The sequence below is a fragment of the Oncorhynchus gorbuscha genome, linkage group LG22 (assembly GCF_021184085.1).
Source record: "Oncorhynchus gorbuscha isolate QuinsamMale2020 ecotype Even-year linkage group LG22, OgorEven_v1.0, whole genome shotgun sequence".
NCBI classification, from domain to species: Eukaryota; Metazoa; Chordata; class Actinopteri; order Salmoniformes; family Salmonidae; genus Oncorhynchus; species Oncorhynchus gorbuscha.
Window position 1 is genome coordinate 27,635,252 of NC_060194.1, and position 24,275 is coordinate 27,659,526.

The 24,275-nt window shown below is 43.4% G+C and overlaps 1 protein-coding gene across 7 annotated transcripts in view; it reads right to left on the minus strand.

The window, feature by feature from the left end:
• Positions 1 to 12,434: 12,434 nt before the first annotated feature.
• Positions 12,435 to 24,275, minus strand: part of LOC124009787 (myosin light chain kinase 2, skeletal/cardiac muscle-like) — a 41,816-nt gene continuing 29,975 nt past the window's right edge. For all 7 annotated transcript variants that reach the window (XM_046321950.1, XM_046321953.1, XM_046321951.1 and 4 more), the window contains 10 exons: positions 23,966 to 24,071; positions 22,727 to 22,820; positions 22,219 to 22,328; positions 20,902 to 21,043; positions 20,637 to 20,707; positions 20,368 to 20,496; positions 19,840 to 19,992; positions 18,511 to 18,589; positions 18,297 to 18,354; positions 12,435 to 17,986 (listed from right to left, as the gene is read on the minus strand). In XM_046321950.1, coding sequence (XP_046177906.1) covers positions 18,298 to 18,354; positions 18,511 to 18,589; positions 19,840 to 19,992; positions 20,368 to 20,496; positions 20,637 to 20,707; positions 20,902 to 21,043; positions 22,219 to 22,328; positions 22,727 to 22,820; positions 23,966 to 24,071 — 941 coding nt within the window. In that variant the 3' untranslated portion in view covers positions 12,435 to 17,986; position 18,297. The remainder of the gene's footprint in view (positions 17,987 to 18,296; positions 18,355 to 18,510; positions 18,590 to 19,839; positions 19,993 to 20,367; positions 20,497 to 20,636; positions 20,708 to 20,901; positions 21,044 to 22,218; positions 22,329 to 22,726; positions 22,821 to 23,965; positions 24,072 to 24,275) is intronic.

Sequence of the window (24,275 nt, forward strand, 5' to 3'; positions counted from 1 at the left end):
ACCAAAAACATAGAGACCCATAAAACCTGAGACTATGCATTCCCTATGTTGAATCACTAATACAATTGATTTTTTTATTTTTTTATTTTACTTAACCAGGCAAGTAAATTAAGAACAAATTCTTATTTTCAATGATGGCCTGGGAACAGTGGGTTAACTGCCTGTTCAGGGGCAGAATCGGGGGTTTGAACTCGGGGGTTTGAACTCGGGGGTTTGAACTCGGGGGTTTGAACTCGGGGGTTTGAACTCACAACCTTGCGGTTACTAGTCCAACGCTCTAACCACTAGGCTACCCTGCGCCGCAAAAATACAGAAATAGACTACGGAAAAAGAAGGTAAAGCACGTCAGAAACCAGCTCATGGTAATTGAAGAATCCATAGATCTAACCACTTCTGGGAAAATTGGAAAACCCTAAACAAACACAAAGAGTTATCTATCCAAAATGGAGACATATGGATAAACCACTTCGCCAATCTTTTTTTCTATATAGCAAAGAATAAACAGCAAAAACATATACATGATCAAATACAAAACTCCAATCAAACTACAAGACAAAATACAAACCCTCGAACCCAAAAAGGCCTGTGGGGTTGATGGCAGAGGTGGGACCAAGTCATTGTTTTACAAGTCACAAGTAAGTCTCAAGTCTTAGCACTCAAGTCCCAAGTCAAGACAGGCAAGTCTGAGTCAAGTCTCAAGTCAAGACCGTCAAGTCTCACCATTTCATATTTTTAACAAGAGTAATCATTAGTATATTACATTTACGCAAATCATGACTGCTTTTAAAAATATCTATATATGTATTACTTTCCAAATAAACTTTATATTTCCATGCAAATAAATAAATAAGATCCCACCCCCCAATAGAGATCAACTATCGAGGATGGCTATGGGGAGCAATTGGGCGATGTAGGCTTGTACACAATCGCTCAACCTTACACACACACACACACACACACACACACACACACACACACACACACACACACACTCTCTCTCTGTGTGGTTACAGTACGCTAATGTATGTCAATGGTTTTAGGAACAGCAGTTCCTAAAACCATTGAGGGTATCAAGTTGGGGAAGGTATCAAGTCAGGTCGAGTCAGAAGGTTCAAGTCCAAGTCAAGTCACGAGTCCATGGTGTTAAAGTCAAAGTCAAGTTGCAAGTCATCATATTTGTGACTAGAGTCCAAGTCATGTGACTCGAGTCCACACCTCTGGTTGATGGTATCCTGAATGAAATTATAAAATATACAGACCACAAATGACATTTGGCTACACTTAAACTCTTTAACAACATATATATATATATGTTGAAGAGGGTGGGGCTTAAGCTGCATCCCTGTCTCACCCCCCAATTTGTTGCCAAATTTAACCGCACACTTGTTGTGCAGGGTGAATACGTAGTCTGTTGTACGGTAATTTGGTAAAAAGCCAATATATATATATACACCGCTCAAAAAAATAAAGGTAACACAAAAATAACACATCCTAGATCTGAATGAATTAAATATTCTTATTAAATACTTTTTTCTTTACATAGTTGAATGTGCTGATAACAAAATCACACAAAAATTATCAATGGAAATCAAATTTATCAACCCATGGAGGTCTGGATTTGGAGTCACACTCAAAATGAAAGTGAAAAACCACACTACAGGCTGATCCAACTTTGATGTAATGTCCTTAAAACAAGTCAAAATGAGGCTCAGTAGTGTGTGTGGCCTCCACGTGTCTGTATGACCTTCCTAGAATGCCTGGGCATGCTCCTGTTGAGGTGGTGGATGGCCTCCTGAGGGATCTCCTCCCAGACCTGGACTAAAGCATCCGCCAACTCCTGGACAGTCTGTGGTGCAACGTGGCATTGGTAGGTGGAGCGAGACATGATGTCCCAGATGTGCTCAATTGGATTCAGGTCTGGGGAACGGGCGGTCCATAGCATCAATGCCTTCCTCTTGCAGGAACTGCTGACACACTCCTGCCACATGAGGTCTTGCATTGTCTTTCATTAGGAGGAACCCAGGGCTGTGCGGCCCATCAAAGAAATGCCACCCCACACCATGACTGACCCACCGCCAAACCGGTCATGCTGGAGGATGTTGCAGGCAGCAGAACGTTCTCCACGGCGTCTCCAGACTCTGTCAAGTCTGTCATATGTGCTCAGTGGGAACCTGCTTTCATCTGTGAAGAACACAGTGCGCCAGTGGCGAATTTCCAGTCTTGGTGTTCTCTGGCAAAGGCCAAACATCCTGTACGGTGTTGGGTTGTAAGCACAACCCCCACCGGGCCCTCATACCACCATCATGTCTGTTTCTGACCGTTTGAGCATTTGAGCAGACCCATGCACATTTGTGGCCTGCTGGAGGTCATTTTGCAGGGCTCTGGCAGTGCTCCTCCTGCTCCTCCTTGCACAAAGGCAGAGGTAGCGGTCCTGCTGCTGGGTTGTTGCCCTCCTACGGCCTCCTCCACGGCTCCTGATGTACTGGCCTGTCTCCTGGTAGCGCATCCATGCTCTGGACACTACGCTGACAGACACAGCAAACTTTCTTGCCACAGCTCGCATTGATGTGCCATCCTGGATGAGCTGCACTACTTGAGCCACTTGTGTGGGTTGTAGACTCCGTCTCATGCTACCACTAGAGTGAAAGCACCGCCAGCATTCAAAAGTGACCAAAACATTAGCCAGGAAGCATGGGAACTGAGAAGTGGTCTGTGGTAACCACCTGCAGAACCACTCCTTTATTATGGGGTGTCTTGCTAATTGCCTATAATTTCCACCTGTTGTCTATTCCATTTGCACAACAGCATGTGAAATTTTTTGTCAATCAGTGTTGCTTCCTAAGTGGACAGTTTGATTGCACAGAAGTGTGATTGACTTGGAGTTACATTGTGTTGTTTAAGTGTTCCCTTTATTTTTTTTGAGCAGTGTATATATATATATATATATATATATATATATATATATACAGTATATATGCCACCCCACACCATATACAGTATATATAAGGAATTGGCGACGCACTAGAACATCCTAATAGAAGTCAAATGTCTACTGTTTGCTGATGATCTGGTGCTTTTGTCCTCAACCAAGGAGGTTCTACAGCAGCACCTAGAACTTGTGCACAGATTCTGTCAGACCTGGGCCCTGACTGTAGATCTCAGTAAGACAAAAATAATGGTGTTCCAACAAAGATCCATTTGACAGGATCACAAATCCAAATTCCATCTAGACACCGTTGCCTTAGAGCACACAAAAAACTCTACATACCTCGGCCTAAACATCAGCGCCACAGGTAACTTCCACAAAGCCGTGGATGATCTGAGAGATAAGGCAAGAAGGGCCTCCTATGCCATCAAAAGGAACAGAAAATTTGACATACATATTAGGAAATACTTCATTCAGTTATAGAACCCTTTGCCCTTTATGGTTGTGAGGTCTGGGGTCCGCTCACCAACCAAGAATTCACAAAATGGGACAAACTCCAAATTGAGACTCCGCAAGCAGAATTGTGTTAAAATATCCTCAGTGTACAACGTAAAACACCAAATAATGCATGCAGAGCAGAATTAGTCCGATACCCGCTAATTATCCAAATCCAGAAAACAGCCTTTAAATTCCACAACCATCTAAAAGGAAGCAATTCCCAAACCTTCCATAAGAAAGCCATCACCTACAGAGAAATTAACCTGGAGAAGAACGCCCTAAGCTGGCCCTGAATCTCTGTTCACAAACACAAACAGACCCCACAGAGCCCCAGCAACACAATTAGACCCAACCAAATCATGAGAAAACAAAAGGATAATTACTTAACGCATTGGAAAGAATTTACAAAAAACCTGAGCAAACTATAATTATATTTGGCACTAAACAGAGAGTACACAGAGGCAGAATACCTGACAACTGTGACTGACCCAATATTAAGATAATCTTTGACTATGTACAGACTCAGTGAGCATAACCTTGCTATTGAGAAAGGCCACCAAAGGCAGACCAGGCTCTCAAGAGAAGGCAGGCTATGTTCAAACTGCCCACAAAATGAGGTGGAAACTGAATTGCACTTCCTAACCTCCTTCCAAATGTATGACCATATTAGATATATGTATTTCCCTCAGATTACACAGACCCACAAAGAATTCGAAAACAAATCCAATTTTGATAAACTTTCATATCTTTTCGGTGAAATACCACAGTCAACAATCACAGCAGCAAGATTTGTGACCTGTTGCCACAAGAAAATGGCAACCAGTGAAGAACAAACACCATTGTAAATACAATCTATATTTATGTTTATTTATTTTCCCTTTTGTACTTTAACTATTTGCACATCATTACAACACTGTATATAGACATAACATGACATTTGAAACGTCTTTATTCTTTTGGAGCTTTTGTGAGTGTAATGTTTACTGTTCATTTTTTCTTGTTTATTTCACTTTTGTTTATTATCTATTTCACTTGCTTTGGCAATGTAAATATATGTTTCCTCCATGCCAATAAAGCCCATTAAATTGAAACTGAATTGAGAGAGACTCTTGCTTGGACAAACGTCGGGGGCTACCTCCAGGGCTCTTCTATGAACTGAACAGGGGGAGGGAAAGAGAATGTTCCCACTCACATTCAACCTGCCCTGGCCTCCCAGTCTCTCCTCCCTTATGAAGAGAGACAATATTGTTTAATTACGTACAGGAAACTCCTGTTACAAAGGACACTTAGCATATCCGTGGGAAGGCTGTGTGGGTTGAGACTTGTCCTCTCTCTCTTTTGCTCTTTTTCTACTCTTTCTCTCCTCTCTCTCATTCCCTCCATATCTTTATCTCTCCCATTTTCTATCTCTCTCTTCACTTTTCCCCTCCCTCTGCCCTTTCCTCCACTCCCTATCTTTCCTCTCTGTGTGTGTGGGCGGGTGGTATTGGCATATTGGCCAACAGACTGTGGACCGTACCACCCAGGGGCCTTGGGTCACTGCTGACAGCCTGCTTTCTCAGAGCCAAAATGGCACTTGGGCCTCTCAGTGCCTCCCCTCCACCTCCACCTTCAACCTGCACCCTCACCACCACCATCCCCTGCCCTGACATAACAAACACCCTCCAGCCTCTTCAAACAGCAACCAGTCTACACACACAATAACACACACGCTACCCCGCAGCAGTTCAGTGGAGCTGGCCCCCAACACCCACCAGGAGATCAGGGGATTCGACAGAATGAGCCACTTATATTATACCCCCTCCCTCACTCTGCTCCAGTGAAGACATTCAGACTTATTCACACAAAGACATTTCTTATTTAACAAACAACGACAAAGAGGCATACATCATGTAAGTAAAGCTGCTTGTTTCACTCTTTGTGTCTTTGCTCCGGTGGTCTGTAACTGACAGGAACTCAGGCACTATTTGTTATCTTTAGGCCCAATAAGCACATCTGGTTCTGGTTTAGCTCCTCCACATCGCCCCTGGAGATGTGGATGGGGGGATGGAGGGGACAAAGGGGAGGGGGAGAGTGGAGGGGAGGGGGATTTCTGGGGTGGGAGTGGGGGGCTTTTTTCTCTTCAGTCTTAAATTGAATTTCTCACCATCCCAAGCTGGGCCTTGGACCAGGGATCTAGGGCTTCTTGAGTCTGTCACACAGAACTCTCTGTTTAGCTTGCTCCCAGCCCTCAGGCTCTCAAATGCAACTAGAACAAAAAAAAACTGGACAGAAATCAGTTTCACCTGTTTATCCAAATGACTGCATGTTCAAAGTAATATGACCTGTTATCCAGATCGGATTCGCTCTGGTTTGCATATCTGAACTCTTTCTGAACCCTCCCTGTCTTGTGGTGAAATAATCAACAAATATGAAAACAAGTTAAATTAGGTTTTAAGACAATAAGATATTTACTGATATTTGTTCAATTATACTTATGATCTCGTCTTTGATTTCAATCAGGCAGAACTTTCCAAGTCGTTATCACAATTTAACATTCAACTACATAATGTTCTGGTTCTGGAGAGAGAGCAGTCATACTGGGAAGACCACCCTTACCTGAGGGCCTCACTCTGTCTTGGTAGGAAAATTCACACTGGATGAATGGCAAAGATGGTCGCCACTAGGGGTAGCTGGCTAGCAGATAGAAGGTAGCTAGGCTAGCAGGTAGAAGGTAGCTAGGCTAGCAGGTAGAAGGTAGCTAGGCTAGCAGGTGGCTAGCAGCAGGTATGCTTTTTTGCATATGTTTTTTTTTGAGTAGAGCTTCCTGTTGGTTGATTCTGATACTTTCCAAGTGGGAAACCCGTACCTCATCGTTCTACAATGACTTTTTGGAGTTCGGAGTTGTCTTGAACGCAGCATAACATCGCTACAATGGTCCCATTCCCCTGCTCAGACGTTGCATGCATCAACCAATGGTTGGGTGCCACATCATCGTCTGTGCCGTTAGGTACCAGATTGCTATATCATATGTTGTGGTTAGCTGATACGACGGAAAATACCTATCCAGGTGTTGAAAGATCTGGCATGTGTCAGCAACGCCTGGGCAGAGGAACTCACCCATTGTCAAGGCACTGATATTCAAACACAAAAATATGGCTAAGAATACAGGCAACATTCAGATGATAACAATAACTACTATATAACCAACAACAAAAGGCTCTACCTTTTTCATTTCTTTCTTAGCTACCAGAGTACGAATCCAACAATGGTTGCCATTATCAGCATATTTCCCACTGTCCAGACAGCAGCCAGCCAGGGGAATGCCTCATATAGGAAGCATAAACACAGGCCAGACCAGACTAATCAATTCATAACAACAATTGGACACAGCCCCAGTTAACTAGACGCTAATGTTTCTCTCGCCTTGGCTGTCCTCTTAATTCAATCATGTTTCTCATGACATCATCGGGACCGACGAGCCAATCAGAGCTGGCCGGGCTAGCAGGCTAAGTGTTGGAGTGGACAGGGTTGATTGTTGTCCTTTGATTAACTTTACTTGTGTGTTACAGCCCGGCCGAGACGAAGAGCATAGCACATAACACTGAGCTAAGTGCCAAGTCCAGTTCTACTCAGGCACGGTTATTATAAGCCAAATTTAAATCCTAATTGTGGGAAAATGGAGAGAGAGAGATAGCTAAACTAGACGGAGGGGATAAGGTAGTTATGTGGATTAGATTAAGTAGCAGCAGATCGGAGAAGGAGATCTGAGATACCATAAGAACTCCTTCGACCTCCAGACCAACCTAGAGGCAATTTCTGTAACACACGCACATGCACACACTTGTGTGTTTTTCATTACAGTAAAAACATTACCATACATATTTAAAAGGCTAGAACTGTACTGAAAATAAAACATCAAGTGGACATTTACAACACACACACACCTCTCTTTCTCTTTCCCTCTCTCTTTCTGTTCATTCTGTGTTTCTAAGCCCTTCCTCTGACCCCTGTTAAAAATCCCCGATTCCCGCTTTTTCCCAGCATAGCTCAGCTAAACCCCTTCCACCACCCCACCCCACACACTCTAGTCCTCTGTTTATTTTTTCAGGTGAACAAACTGTATCACACAGTGGCTTCCTCAGTTGCTTTTAATTAGGCTCCTGGAATCTTCTGTGCTTTAATCTGTGTGTGTGTGTGTGTGTGTGTGTGTGTGTGTGTGTGTGTGTGTGTGTGTGTGTGTGTGTGTGTGTGTGTGTGTGTGTGTGTGTGTGTGTGTGTGTGTGTGTGTGTGTGTGTGTGTGTGTGTGTGTGTGTGTGTGTGTGTGTGTGTGTGTTTGCGTGCATGTTCATTCCTTACAAATAATAAATATCTACAGTGTTTATTAATGGTTTATATATTTGGCTATATTGTAGCCAAATAGCAATCCTAGCCACATAATCTGAACTAAAGAATGAAGGGGCATGTTGTTGCCTTTAATATATGATACATGCTATAGCAACGATAGCCATGCCATGAACAAATGTCTATTGACAACCCATTAAACAAAGGAGACCCTAATGTGTAAACAAACCTATACCATCAGACCTGGATTTTAAGGTACCTGCTGCAACTTTTCAAGATTGCTTTTGTTGATGAGAGCCTGATGAGCATGACAGAGTAGGCCTATGCTATACCATTTCAATGGTCTAAATCAGGGGCATTCAAATCTTACCCTACGAGGTCCAAAGTACTGCTGGTTTTCTGTTTTATCTGATAATTAATTGCACTCACCTGGTGTCCCAGGCCTAATCAGTGCTTGATTCGAGGGGAATCATTTTAAAAAGCAGTGGAAGTGACTTCCATGTCCAGATTTGAATTTGAGGGACACTGAACAAAAATATAAATGCAACATGTAAAGCGTTGGTCTGCAAATAGTCTGGGTAGCCATTTGATTAGCTGTTCAGGAGTCTTATGGCTTGGGGGGTAGAAGCTATTTAGGAGCCTCTTGGACCTAGACTTGGCGCTCCACTACTGATTGCCGTGCAGTAGCAGAGAGAACAATCTATAACTAGGGTGGCTGGAGTCCTTGACCATTTTTAGGGCCTTCCTCTGACACCGCCTGGTATAGAGGTCCTGGATGGCAGAAAGCTTGGCCCCGGTGATGTACTGGACCATACGCACTACCCTCTGTAGTGCCTACCCTCTGGAGGCCAAGCATTTGCCATACCAGGCAGTGATGCAACCCGTCAGGATGCTCTCGATGGTGCAGCTGTAAAACCTTTTGTGGATCTGAGGACCCATGCCAAATCTTTTCAGTCTCCTGGGGGGAATAGGTTTTCTCGTGCCCTCTTCACGACTGTCTTGGTGTGCTTGGATCATTGTGTGCTTGGATCATTTGGTGCTTGGATAGTTTGTTCGTGATGTGGACACCAAGGAACTTGAAACTCTCAACCTGCTCCACTACAGCCCCGTCGATGAGAATGGGGGCGTGCTCGGTCCTCCTTTTCCTGTAATCCTATATGTTGATCACGTTGAGGGAGAGGTTGTAGTCCTTGCACCACATGGTCAAATTTCTGACCTCCTCCCTATAGGCTGTCTCATTGTTGTCGGTGATCAGGCCTACCACTGTTGTGTCATCAGCAAACTTAATAATAGTCGTGCCTGTCCGTGCAGTCATGAGTGAACAGGGAGTACAGGAGGGGTGCTGAGCATGCATCCCTGAGGGGCCCCGTGTTGAGGATCAGCGTGGGGGAGGTGTTATTACCTACCCTTACCACCTGGGGGCGGCCCGTCAGGAAGTCCAGGATCCAGTTGCAGAGGGAGGTGTTTAGTCCAGGGTCCTTAGCTTAGTGATGAGCTTTGAAGGCACTATGGTGTTGAACACTAAGCTGTAGTCAATGAATAACATTCTCACATAGGTGTTACTTTTGTCCAGGTGTGAAAGGGCAGTGTGGAGTGCAATAGAGATTGCATCATCTGTGGATCTGTTGGTGCGGTATGCAAATTAGTGTGGATCTAGGGTTTCTGGGATAATGGTATTGGTGTGAGCCATGACTAGCCTTTCAAAGCATTTCATGGCTACAGACGTGAGTGCTATGGGTTGGTAGTCATTTAGGCAGGTTACCTTAGTGTTCTTGGGCACAGGGACTTTGGTGGTCTGCTTGAAACATGTCAGTATTACAGACAGGGAGAGTTAAAAAATGTCAGTGAAGACACTTGCCAGTTGGTCAGCGCACACTCGGAGTACACATCCTGGTAATCCGTCTGGCCCTGCGGCCTTGTGAATGTTAACCTGTTTGAAGATCTTACTCACATTGGCTGCAGAGAGCGTGATCACACAGTCGTCCGGAACAGCTGGTGCTCTCATGCGTGTTTCATTGTTACTTGCCTCGAAGTATTTTAGCTCATCTGGTAGGCTCGTGTCACTCGGTAGCTCTCTGCTGTGCTTCTCTTTGTAGTCTGTAATAGTTTGCAAGCCCTGCCACATCCGACGAGCGTCGGAGCCAGTGTAGTACGATTTGATCTTAGTCCTGTATTAATGCTTTTCCTGTTTGATGTTTCTTTGGAGGACATAGCGAGATTTATTATAATCTTCCGGGTTAGAGTCCCACTCCTTGAAAGCGGCAGCTCTACCCTTTAGCTGAGTGTGAATGTCACTGTGGGGATGATGTCCTCGATGCACTGATTTATAAAGTCAGTGACTGATGTGGTGTACTCCTCAATGCCATCGGAAGAATCTCGTAATATACTCCAGTCTGTGCTAGCAAAGGAGTCCTGTAGTTTAGCATCTGCTTCATCTGACCACTTTTTTTTAGGCCGAGTCACTGGTGCTTCCTGCTTTCATTTTTGCTCGTAAGCAGGAATCAGGGGGATAGAATTATGGTCAGATTTGCCAAATGGAGGGCGAGGGAGAGATTTTAACTCGTCTCTGTGTGTGGAGTACAGGTGGTCTAGAATTGTTTTTCCCTCTGGTTGCACATTTAACATGCTGATAGAAATTAGGTAAAACTGATTTAAGTTTCCCTGCATTAAAGTACCCGGCCACTAGGAGCATCGCCTCTGGATAAATGTTTTCCTGTTTGCTTATGGCGGTATACAGCTCATTGAGCTCGGTTTTAGTGCCAGCATCGGTCTGTGGTGGTATGTAGACAGCTATGACAAATACAGATGAAAACTCTCTAGGTAGATAGTGTGGTCTACAGCTTATCATGAGATACTCTACCTCAGGCGAGCAAAACCTTGAGACATGCTTAGATATTGTGTACCAGCTGTTGTTCACAAATATGAATGGGCCCTTGCATCGTGTCTTACCAGAGGCTGCTGTTCTGTCCTGCCGATGGAGTGTATAACCCGCCATCTGTATCTTCTAAATGTTGTTGTTCAGCCACGATTCGGTGATGTCCCGTTGGTACTTGCTTTCACTCATCACCTGATCCTTGCAAGGAACCCTGATCTTTTTCCACAAAATCTCAGTTTCCTTCTGCAGCAAATCACGGGGATCTTGGCCTGGTCGGGTGTCTGTAGTAGTATATCCCTCCCGTCCGACTCATTGAAGAACTCTTCATCCAGTTTGAGGTGAGAAATCATAGTTCTGATGTCCAGAAGCTCTTTTCAGGCATAAGACATGGTAGCATCAACATTATGCACAAATCAAGTTACGAACAACGCAAAAAACTAACAAAATAGCATGGTTGGTTAAGAGCCGATAAGACGGCAGCCCTCCCCTCTGGCGCCATCGTTTCTGTCTGTAATAAAGCCCTTTATTGGGGTAAAACTCATTCTGATTGTCTGGGCCTGGCTCCCAAGTGGGTGGGCCTATGCCCTCCCAAGCCCACCAATGGCTGTGCCCCTGCCAAGTCTTGGGAAATCCGTAGATTAGGGCCTAATTCTTTTATTTCAATTGACTGCTTTCCTAATTTGACATGTAACTCAGTAAAATCGTTGAAATTGTTGCATGTTGCTTTTATATTTTTGTTCAGTATATATTGAAATTGTGAGTTGGATACTGATTTCTTTCCTAGTTTCACTGCCCTCTGCTGGACATGTGGGCAACATTATCAGGAACCCACCAACACTGAGTGACGGGACTCAGATCGAATGATGTATTCTAATTTAACATTGGCAATACAGCACAGTTTTGCTTTCCAGATAATTTCAATGAAAAGACACTTGTGATAATAAAGTTGTTTTTCCTTTCTCTGTAATATTTATTTCATTTTTAATGCGACAACACTTCCAAATGCATATCGAATTCAAAATGATTTTCACTCTGTTGCTTGGATCAGAAAAAGGACAATGTTTTATATAGAAAAGATTTTACAGAATCTATTCTACTCTAACCTTCAAAACAATGACGATCAATGTTCAGTGGACAAGAGAAAGCAATTTCACAGTCTATACATCTGTACACCTGAGAAAATATATATACCATAGAGGAAATGATAAAAAGTTTAAAACATTCAATACTAGCAATATTTTAATCTAATAGGTAGTATACTTTCCAATAGCCAACCTTCATGGAAGGTAATAAAGTCATTTTTATTTGATTACAATATGATAACATGCAGACAAGCACTAACAAACAACAATATTAACAATGCAAATTATTAAGCCCAACCCTACACATTGAAATAATGATGCATCATGTGTCATATATGTACGATATTGGTTTTACTGAGCATATGCAAGCCAAAAACATGCTTTCATCAATTAAAATTAACAACATAGGCCAAATAAAAATTACCTGCTTAATCTTAAACAAAGGTTTTTAAATAAAAGAAAGAAAAAAAATGATAAGACTTGGATTATTTTAATTTAAAGTAAAAATGTTTGTTTTTTATACACACATGAACAAGTATAATTTAGGACATGACTTCAGACATAGGAACATGTCACTTCTAACAAGGTATTTTTCCTTCAATGCTATGATTAGTTTGATGAATTCATCTGATTTAAATAAATAACAATATAAAGTGGACATACTAGAGCTTGAGTGTGTGTGTGTGTGTGTGTGTGTGTGTGTGTGTGTGTGTGTGTGTGTGTGTGTGTGTGTGTGTGTGTGTGTGTGTGTGTGTGTGTGTGTGTGTGTGTGTGTGTGTGTGTGTGTGTGTGTGTGTGTGTGTGTGTGTGTGTGTGTGTGTGTGTGTGTGTGTGTGTGTGTGTGTGTGAATTGTGAAATCACAACGAACTGAACTTAACCCTTAGATGCAGTTCTGGGAGGCATTTTTTTACTTTGCCAATCATCTTGTTACAAAACATTGTTCACAACCATATCCATTTGTACAACTCTTTCCTTAGAGAAAGCACAGCTTTTCCAAAAATACAATATAGAATATATCAACAGCAATTAAAACAACGGATCAAAAGATTTTAAGAAAATGAAAACAGGATAACAATGCCTTCCCAGACTGATGCCACCGAAAAAGTGTTAAGTACTCCAGATCGGCATTAAAGGGTTTAAACACACATCTGCATATTTGATCTATTTACGCCAAATGTCACGAGAACACAAAACAAACAACAAACATATGACATTGGTCTATCTATCGGTCAAATTAAACAGGAAAATCCCTCGGTTTGCATGAATACACTCACATTCAGAGGAAAAGTGGGGTACAGTACTCAACATGGAACCCTTTTACATTAGCAGAAAATGAAATTAAAAAGAGATCAGAGTCACATCACAGCATATATTGTGAGGTGCATTGTGGATAACTGATGTGTGAATCAAAATGAATTCACACATGAAGGAAGAGAACAGTAAAACTGTATGAGCAGGGAAACAAACACACTTCGGATAAAAGTTCAGCTAGTTTGTCTGACAAAATCCCCAAAGTATTTACAAGATCAGGGCAGTTAGGCGTTGGTGTTCTGTTATACTGTCTTGCATTGTAGATTAAATTCACATATCTAGCTAAATATCTTTCACTACACCCTCCAGTCTTCAAGGGCTCTACGCTTTCACACTAAACTGTGGGAATAGTACTTTTACTTTGTAAAAGTAAGATAACATGTGTTGTCCATTCATCACACAGCTCAGGTAGTTCTACAGGTGTAGTTCAATAGGTGTAGGTTTTGTGAGAATCCGAGGGGTGTAGGGGTGGGAAAAGCCGGCTTTAGGCCCCACCTGGTGGCTAAACAACCCATTACAACGTGTGGAATCTCTCCACAGAGACTTAATTGACTGCAGCTGCACATCTTGTACAGCTGGCTGCAATTAGGGCGGCAGAACATGGGGAGGCAGTGGCATTCAGAGAGGGAGAGAGAAAGCCGTGAGGAGGACACACCAAAGTTTTATCGTAAATATTGGACCAGTTTGCACCCAATGCCGAAGGTTTGAAGTTCTCTCTGCCCTGGGGTAAAAGATTATCTTCCCCAGTGACTTACGTTTATGTTTAGTTGTGACATAAGGGCCAGTTGTTGATTTTGATTATTGGCCTCATTTCTTTGTGAGAACATTCTTTTGGGACATGAAGATTCCCCAAGCTACCCGTGAAACCTTTATTTATTTAATAAATCCTCTTTGAGTGCTGAATTGCCTTGTCTGTCTCTTGGTTTTGCATTACCACACGTGACACACTCCTCCATCTACGGAGTTGTTACACTGGTGGAGAATGTGAGTGTCCCCGTGTGGTAGTGAAACCTGAAACAACCATTTAGACAAGTTATGGTGCCCTGTAGGCTGTGAGGACAGGGTTTTTTAAGTTGGTTTTTACAAGAGAAAATGCTGCTGGCAGAAGAATGGATGTCAAGTCCCTCAACCTTGAGGTGGTTGGCGACGGAGGGGACTAAGCACCACACATAAGGGAGCACTGAAGAGCTCTGAAGGTAGTCTTGAGTTTCTCACCGGCCATAAATAACTCTCGGCTCCTGGGTGGCGCAGCGTTCTAAGGCACTGCATCTCAATGCAAGAGGCATCACTAGAGTCCCTGGTTCGAATCCATGCTGTATCACATCCGCCCGTGATTGGGAGTCCCAAAGGGCGGTAGCATCGTTTGGGTTTGGCCGGGGTAGGCAGTCATTGTAAAAAGTTATTTGTTCATAACTGACTTGCCTAGTTTAATAAAGGAGCTCCTTGTGGATCCAGAAATCACTGCAGCTATCAGTGACATGAAAAATGTTGCTAGAAGACTGAACAGTGCTTAGCAAGACGTAAGTACCGCCACCTGTGGCTGTAACAAAGAAGTGCCAGCTGATACTTCAAGGGGGAAGGCAAAGGAAGAAGTGAGCAGATGCCTGTTAGCAGACACCCAGGGGCAGCAGGGGCACGAGGGCCTCCCTACTAGATGCTGACCAGGCCAAGGAAGCCTTCAATAGGCAGTTTGAAGAAGAGAAGACCAGCAAAGAGGCCTTGAAGGAGCGTCTGGGGTGCCTGTGCGCCGTCCTACAAGAAGAGCGTCATGGCCACCTTGCAAGAGGAGACTTTCAGCAACAGGAAGAGGGTAACCTGGCTGTAAAGTCAACTGAAAGAGAATCAAGTATGGTCCTCAGCCTTCAGGAGAAGTGCAGGGACCAAGGGGAAGAGGTGAGAAGGAAAAGACTAAGTTCCAGGATGTTGTAGTGACTTTGGAAGAAGAGGTCACTGTTCTGAATCGAGAACATTTATCTTAAAGAGGTAGTTCATGCTGCCAATGAGCAATCTGAAAAGCTCATGAAAATTAATGCTCGGCTCAGAGGAAAAGCTCAGGTGAGAAGAATTAGAGGCAGGAAAGCTGCAGCTGAAGAGGGTCCTGGAGGTCTCTGAGGTAGCTCATGAGTGTGCAGAAAAGGAGCATAGGGAGCAGGTAGCCAGCACCTAGAATTTAAAGATCTGCCGGCAGAGGGCAGAGCTACAAGGGGAAGCCCAGGCTGGGATGTTGGCCCAGTTGGAAGAAAAACTGCATCCCAGTTCAAAACGAACAGGGGTTTCCACAAAGGTGCTGGACAAGCAGTAAGAGCAAGCAGACCGAGCAGGAACTGCCCAGGTAATTGAGAACAATGAAGAGGAACAATGTGCAGGCCTGTCTGGAAGAGGAGCAGGCAGCAAGAAGGCTTGAGCAGGAGGCAGTGAAGAGCCTCATAAGTGAATTGAAAAGGAATGAAGAGATGGCAAAGAAGTCAGCGATGGAAGCCAAGTGGTGGAATTGATGGAGGAGAAGATGTCCATGGCAGGAAAAGCCTCTGAATTGCAATCATAAGTGGAAAACGCAATGCGGTTCAGTAAATGCAGGATGTCGTTCACAGGCTGGAGACATCTAATATGGCCTGGAGGGCCAAGTGGGAGCAGATCTTCTTGTTGCTCAAAAAGGAGCAGGAGAGGCTAAGTAGCCTTGAGGTGCAACTGCGTGAAAAGCATCAACACAGCCATCTGCTGAGGCAAGTCCTGGACTAGGGGGGAGACGGAGCTCTGGTGGGATCAAATCCCACTCTCCATTTCAGGGGACATGTTTGCTCCTTCGTGTGAGTTGTTTACCCACACCACAGAACAGCCCATTGACCGAAGAGAAAACAGCCTGTATGTCCAGAACCCATGGCCAGAGAAGATTAAAGGAACCCCGAAAAGGAAAACCTGGACCAGAGCATGGTTACACGGAGGGTTCCCAGGACAACCACACCAACAAGAATGTCAGTCCAAATACATTCCACTGATGACTCTCCCACGTTGTTTTCCCCAGAAGAGGTTTCAAGGTCCCCTGATGGTGAAGTGGTGACAGGGAGATGGCGGTCCATAGGATTCAGCAGAGACCAGGGAAGTTCCAGTGCGCCAAAATCAAAAACTGGTGGGGAGACTGGGGTAAGCCCGTAGAAGGGCACTACCAGCCAAGAGGGAAGCAGCCCAATACTCTGGTGAGTGTTTCGTCATGAGTTAAGAGGTCTGAAGGAAGGTTGAATTGTGATTCAGAAGTGAAGAGGTTTAAAGTCTGAAGTGCCTAACCATGGTTGACGTGAGTCTTCTTTCCAAAGCCCAGAAGACAGAACTGCCAGCAGGTGGATCAATTGCACAGAAGGCAGTGAGACAAAGAACCCAACAGGGCGGTTGAGGCAACTGGCTCACCCTCAGGTCAAACCTCTGACACGACGCAGAGGAAAAAGTCACAGCCAGAGAAGAAGAATCCCCTTTAAAGACAGGAAGAGGCCAAGGGGGTAGTGGAGCTCTGCCAGTCATCCACCCAGTCAAACATGAATGGAAGAGCTACAAGACATGGGTTAGCCTGACAAACCAACTATGTTACTGAGCCTCCCCAGGAGTGGTGGAGTGTTGTAGAGTGGGCCTGGGAGTCAGGGGGCCTACTATGGTCAGGCAAGTTCATTAAGATGGATGATGGTTATATGGTAACCCAAGACTTTGCCAAGCTCTTGGTTACCAGGGGGCCTCAGGGAGCGTCTTCCAACTCCACAGAAACTGGTCAACTACCATCAGGTACACCACCAGGGGACAGCGAGCCCCACCTTTACCATGAGGTAAATGTCCAAGACGGCACTGTGGTGGTGAGTATGACCAATGAAAAGGGATGTTCAGAAATGGAGAAACCTCAAACTCCTGGCATGGACCTTCAAATGTCCTTTGACCAGAGCTGAGGCAGGGTGCTCTATTTTGAAAATTTTGAAGAAGCATGGTTTTCCAAGAAGGGCTGGAGGTGACCAAAAGAAATGTCCTGTGAAAGAAAAGGGGCTTGAGGTAAAACTGAGGTAAAACAAACATTTCTGAACATTTCTGTGATAATAACCCAAGACTTTGCAGAAACCCTGAGGCCCAAGTGGAAAAAGGCGAGCCGCTGTCATTCAAAGGAGAACGGGAAAGCTGATGAGGAGGCACAGACGCATGGAGGTGAGAGCCTTCCCCCTCTCAATAACCAGTTATCGTGTGTGCCCCAGAAGGTGGCCGAGAACCAGACCCATGAAGAGGGTGAACCATGGAGATGATGAACATCAACCTTTGTTGTATGACCCCTAGAGGTACAGGGGTGTACCTCCATGGCCTTGGATTAAATGCCTGGTCAAGAGTTGACTCTATCGGGGCATTGGCCTGTACAAACCACGAGTTGAAGCAGGGATGGGCGGTGTGTGAGCATCCGAGGGGTGTAAGGGTGGGAAAGGCCGGCTTTTGGCCCCACTTGGTGGATAAACAACTCATTACAAGGTGTGGCATCTCTCCACAGAGACTTAATTGACTGCAGCTGCACATCTTGAACAGCTGGCTGCAATTAGGGTGGCAGAACATGGGGAGGCAGTGGCGTTCAGAGAGGGAGAGAGAGAGCAGTGAGGAGGACATGCCTAACCATTGGACCAGTCAGCACCCAATGACGACGGTTTGAAGCTCTCTCTGCCCTGGGAGAAAATAAATCACTGGGGAAGAATACGATTACATTCAGTTATTGCCATAAAGGGCCAGCTGTTGATGTTGATTATTGGCCGTGTTTTTTTAACCAGTTTATAAATCCTCTTTGAGTGCTGAATTGCCTTGTCTGTCTCTTGGTTTTGCACTACCACACATGACACACTCCTCCACCTATGGCGTTTTAACAGTTTAAATGTGTTCATACAGGTAAGCTCTGGTAGTTCTACAGGTGTACAGCAGGCTTGGTCCAAGTGGCCACCGCTGGCTCCGTCAAGTCATCATGCTGCTCAAAACATAAAGGGATAGAAAACAGTTCAGTTTCAGCAATGTCAACATTTCTGAGCTAAATCTGATCTGACTTTCTTGTCATGGGAAAATATTGAAACAAGCCTACACCTGGTGGTCTCTAGGAAGACATTACTGTTTTGTTGAGATTGAGAGCTGAATCCTGACGTGGGATATAACAATATATTTTAGGTAAAACATCCCCTTTGATTATATGAGGTATTTGCACAAATGTTCAAATATGCAGTAGGATTGTGTCATAGTGGAGAAAATGTGTGAGGTTTGATAAGGAAGGGTTAGAGACTTACCTCAACTATCTGTGGTGGGTACGCATGAAGATCTGCGTGAGCGGTTACACATGTTCTTCTGTAAAACACAAAGATGAATCAATAACAATTTTAAAAAACTTCTAAACGAGAGCAAACCAATCAGTAGAACTACACCACTTCATAATATGGTAGCAACATAAGAGCTGTGATCCCATCCTATCCTGTCTATAAGAAGTGAGTGGGTGCCCTGTACCTTTTCATGAAGACGGTGATGGAGGACTGTGTCAGAGAGCCAAGGATGTCTCAACGCTTCAGAGGCACCTATCCTCCAACTGCAGAAAAACACACACAAACACACAGTGTTTACACACACAAACACACAGATATATATATACAAACAGATGTAAAATGTCATAGAAGAAAAAATAGATTTTAGATTTTTATTGCAAAATATACAGTATACGTGGTGCAATATACTGTGCCTCAAGAAAGTATTCAGACTCCTTTTTCCACATTGTTACATTACAGCCTTGTTCTAAAATATATTCAATAATTGTTTTCCTCATCAATCTACAAACAATACCCCATAATGACAAAGTGAAAACAGGTTTTGTCGAAATTTTGGCATGAAAAATGAAAAAACAGAACACCTTATTTACATAAATATCCAGACCCTTTGCTATGAGACTCGAAATTGAACTCAGGTGCATCCTGTTTCCATGATCATCCTTGATGTTTCTACAACTTGATTAGAGTCCACCTGTGGTAAATTAAATTGATTGAACTTGATTTGGAAAGGCACATACATGTCTATACAAAGACGCATCTGACAGTGCACGTCAGAGCAAAAACCAAGCCATGAGGTCAAAGGAATTGTCCGTAGAGCTCCGAGACAGGATTGTATTGAGGCAAAGATCTGGGGAAGGGTACCGAAAGATTTCTGCAGCATTGAAGGTCCCCAAGACCACAGTGACCTCCATCATTCTTAAATGGAAGAAGTTTGGAACCACCAAGGCTCTTCCAAGAGCAGGCCGCCCCGCCAAACTGAGCAATGTGTGTGTCCAAACCTTTGTGTGTGCGTGTGCGTGTGTGTGTATTACTTTCTAACCCTACCACCCCTCCTCTAATTGGAGTAGTAAACAACAATGCTTAGGCCTCTACTTCCAGCTTATACATACTATATACATTTTATGGACACAGTCTATTTTACGATAGTTCTATTTAGTTTGTTTTTACCCCTGTCTTTCCTCTACCCTCAACCTCCCATTTATTTCTGATGTCCATTCTATTTGCCATATCTTTCAAACTGTGCTCTTCACAAAAGTTAATAACCCATATACATTTTACGAACACACTATGTTTTACATGAGTTATTTTGTTCTTATTTGTTATTAGTCCTAACCTTCAGCTCCGTTCAATGTGATATCTGTTGTTTTATATTTTATACATTAGCAAAAAAAACTAAAAAACAATTGAATCTGTTTTAGAATAAGTCTGTAACGTAACAAAATGTGGAAAAAGTCAAGGGGCATGAAGACTTTCTGAATGCACAGTATTTTGAAATCAAGCAGATGTATGATACCTTTTATTGATGACGAGGAGTTTGGAGATGAAGTCTTTGGCCTCCTCTGAGATGTCTGTAAATTCTGCCTCTTCAAAATTCCACTGGCAGGCCAGAATGTTATTCAAAGTCTCATTGTCGTCGTCACCTAGGAAGGGACACAGACCGCTTAGCCTGTGGAAGAAGAGGAAGAGTCTTTATTGTGTGTGTGTGTGTGTGTGTGTGTGTGTGTGTGTGTGTGTGTGTGTGTGTGTGTGTGTGTGTGTGTGTGTGTGTGTGTGTGTGTGTGTGTGTGTGTGTGTGTGTGTGTGTGTGTGTGTGTGTGTGTGTGTTTGGGCTCCTGAGTGGCGCAGCGGTCTAAAGTCACTGCATCTCAGTGCTAGAGGCGTCAGTGCTATGGGAGTTCCATAGGGCAGCGCACAATTGGCCCAGCACCTTACGGGTTAGGGTTTGGCCAGGGGGGTAGGCCGTCGTTGTAAATAACAATTTGTTCATAACTGTCTTGCCTAGTTAAATAAAGGTTCCATAAATAAATGAGTGTGTACTCACAGCATATATGTAATCACTCCCAGGCTCCACATGTCGGTGTTGAATGACACAAAGTCGTAGTTGACAACTTCTGGGGCCAGGAACTCTGGGGTGCCGAAATTTATTCGTAACTTCTCTCTGGGCTTGTATCTAGGGGGAATAGATGCTTATTTTTATTGGGAATCTATCAATACAAATACAATAGTTTAATGCTGCATGCACTGATACATCATATATGATATACAATTATGCTAATTCAAGTGGACGATTCATGTGAATATGAAACCTACTTTCTGGCAAGTCCAAAGTCGATGATCTTAATTTTATTCGTGACTCTGCTCACACATAGAATATTCTCTGGCTGAAAAAGGTGAAACAATAGCAACACAGTAGTATATGGAAACCATTGTTGCCTGTTGTGTACAATCTGATATGCTATCAATAACATCAGTGGCTATGGAAAACAATGACCACTGGCACATTAACACTGATCTGAAGCATTAAGTATGTATTTCTTTGCTCACCGCCCCTGTCAAACACAGTGTGGTAGTCTACCTTGAGGTCCAGATGGAGGATGTACATCTTGTGCATGTGCTGCAGGCCCTCACAGATCTGCCTGATGAACAGCACCGTGTCCAGCTCCATCAGAGTGTAGTTCTCATCGATGATCCTGTCAAAGAGCTCCCCTCCATCCACACTACAATCACACACACAAAAACACATTAGGATGCTGCAGAAACGTACAAAGCAAATTGCCCAAAAACAGGACTTGAGCTTGGGGTTGCTAGGAAGTAAAGACTGCATGTGCCATGGTCTGAATCAGTAAACTCAAAATGCTGCTGTACTTTCCTGAACACATTCACTGTCATTTAATTTCATTCAAGTTTCCTCAAAATCCATTTATTTAAAGATACTACAAGACAGTGCACTGACCTATCGTGTATTCTCTATCTACAGTGGCATCATGGCATAAAAATGATGTCAAATGAATTTAAGCTTAAAGATGAGGGTTGAGAAAACATTGTGGGAAGGAACAGACAGCGAGACAGAGAACCATAGACATACACTACATTACAAAAAGTATGTGGACACCTGCTTGTTGAACATCTCATTCCAAAATCATGGGCATTAAAATGGAGTTGGTCCCTCCATTGCTGCTATAACAACCTTCACTCTCGTAGAAAGGCTTTCCAACAGTGGAGGCTCCTCAGAGGAGGAAGGGGAGGACCATCCTCCTCAGTGAAATTTCATTTAAAAAAAAATCTAATTGTAAAACATTTTTAAAAATTATCCTTTTTAGATAAAACTATACTAAAAATAATCACATCACCAAATAACTGATTAAAACACTACTTTGCCAATAAGGTCTACAGTAGCCTCAACCGCTGTCTGTAGGGTAGCACCATGGTGTAGCCAGAGGACAGCTAGCTTCCATCCTCTTCTGGGTACATTGACTTCAATAGAAAACCTAGGAGGTTTATGGTTCTCACCCCCTTCTATAGACTTACACACTAATTATGACAACTTCCAGAGGACGTCCTCCAGCCTTTCAGAGCTCTTGTATCTAGTACTGAAAGCATAAGCTTCAGCTAGCTAGCACTGCAGTGTATAAAATGTGGTGAGTAGTTAAATCAAAGAGTGAGAAAGGCAATAGTTTAACAGTTTTGAACAAAACAATTTCTTCCAAAATGAAGGACAAGCACTTTAAGCTTCACTTACTGAGCTAGCAAATGCAGCTAGCTAGCTCCAGACCATTATTCCTCATCCACCAAACTTTACAGTTGGCCCTATAGATTGGGGCATTTACTTTTGTATATATAGTGTACAATATAATGCTGATATGTTTTATTTAGTTCTATGGAGGGAACATACTATTCCAGCACCAGGATGATGTCGTTCCTGGACTCGTAGGCGGCGTAGAGCTGGATCAGGTTGGCGTGGTCCAGCTGGTTCATGACCGTGATCTCATTCTTCACCACCTCCTACATGCCAAACACACACCAACCACACAATGAGAGGTGTCAGATGTTCGTTTGCAGCTAGCAAGCAGTGTACGGCTCTTCTATTCTGTGTCAAATTTAAAATTTATCAGAAAATGCGGAAGAAACATATTCCCCGTCCATCCACTTCTTTAGAGTGAAAAGGTTTTTAGAGTGTTATGTTCAGATGTCTAATTCCACATTTTCAACAACAAAAGAATTATACTCAAAAAGTATTTCAAATTAACTTACTTTTTTTTTCAAGGAAGCTGCAAGGTGGGTAGAGGTTTTTTAAATGCATGCAAAACGCACATAGCCTTCGAAGATGTTTTTTTCAACCTTAACAAGTGTAGTTTATTCAGTTTATATTCCAAGTACATTTACTCATTAAGAATTAGTACCTTCTCTTTCTGACTCCGGGCTTTGATGATCTTGGCAGCCAGGGTGAGACCCGAGGAGTTTTCCATGCATTTGTGCACCTGGCCAAAACGACCTCTAAGAGAGAGACGGAAAAAATAAGTAAGGTGTCTTCAGTTTCAGACTCATTTTCTTTTTTATAACGCAACCTTACTCCCTCTCCCTCTGACTAAGAGTTGGCACAACGATCACCTGTAAGTCACAAATCCTATAATGTTACTCATCCAGGTAATATGTCCCCTGAATGGAGGGGGATTGAACAGTCAGAAGATGAACTACTTGAACTATCAAAACTATTTCATCAGTACGTCCTCGGATACTAAATCAGTTCTCCTCCAATACAAGAAAGTAATGTCATTTTGTGAAGGTATTGTATTGTTCATTTCTCCTTTAATTCATTAAATGAATTAAAAGTACTCTTAAAGCCACAAAGTACTCTTTGAAAATGTAGATTAACACTTAGAGATTAGCTCACAGCTGGCAGTGGGGGTATGGTTTCACATACCCCAAAGGCCTTCAGTAAAAATAACTGCCCTGACTCTGGAGTTATGAACCAGGGGAGAGGAGAAGAGAGGAGAGGAGAGGAGGGGAGGGTTACACAACTCAACATTGTTGAGGACCTCTGTTCCTCTCTGTCTATGATTTAGGTGAGATATAATTTGTTCCATGAGTTTTGTTCCAAAAGACAATGGAGATTCGACTAATAATTGACAAATGTATAATAACTCAGTACAATGTAGGAAAGAGCTCGATGGAGAGGAGTCGTTGATGGCCTGTGATCTCTGTGCTGTCTGTGCTGTCTGTGCTCTCTGTGCTCTCTGTGCTGTCTGTGCTCTCTGTGCTCTCTGTGCTGTCTGTGCTCTCTGTGCTCTCTGTGCTCTCTGTGCTCTCTGTGCTCTCTGTGCTCTCTGTGCTGCTCTGTGCTCTCTGTGCTCTCTGTGCTCTCTGTGCTCTCTGTGCTGTCTGTGCTCTCTGTGCAGTCTGTGCTCTCTGTGCTCTCTGTGCTCTCTCTGTCTGTGCTCTCTGTGCTCTCTGTGCTCTCTGTGCTCTCTGGGGAGCGATCGGCCTAAGCAGGCACTATTTTATGTGACTCTTTGGAACCTCACAATGGTCACAGCGGATGGATACAATTATTCTTGAATTTGAAGTTGAAAAGTCATTTCAAATTTGACCTTGTGGTTCAAATCATTATGTATCTCTAGGAACAGGATAGGTACACCTACCCTCCGAGAACCTCTGCTCTGTTGATGGTGTAGAAGTTGCTGATCTGGTTCGGTTTGGCTGACACCATCCGATGGTTGAATGGAGCCGGAGGAGGAGAGCTTTTATCTTAAAGGAGATATGATACAAAATTATTTCATTTTTAACCATTTAACCATGGAAGTCACATAGAGATTGACATCTATTTTTCAAGTGAGCCCTAGCAAACAGTAGCATGGAGGGGAAATAGAAGCTGTATTGTTAATCAGTTAGCATGTGGCTCTATTAATGGTACCTCATAATCAAGTTATCATCCTGTGCTAACTAACACAC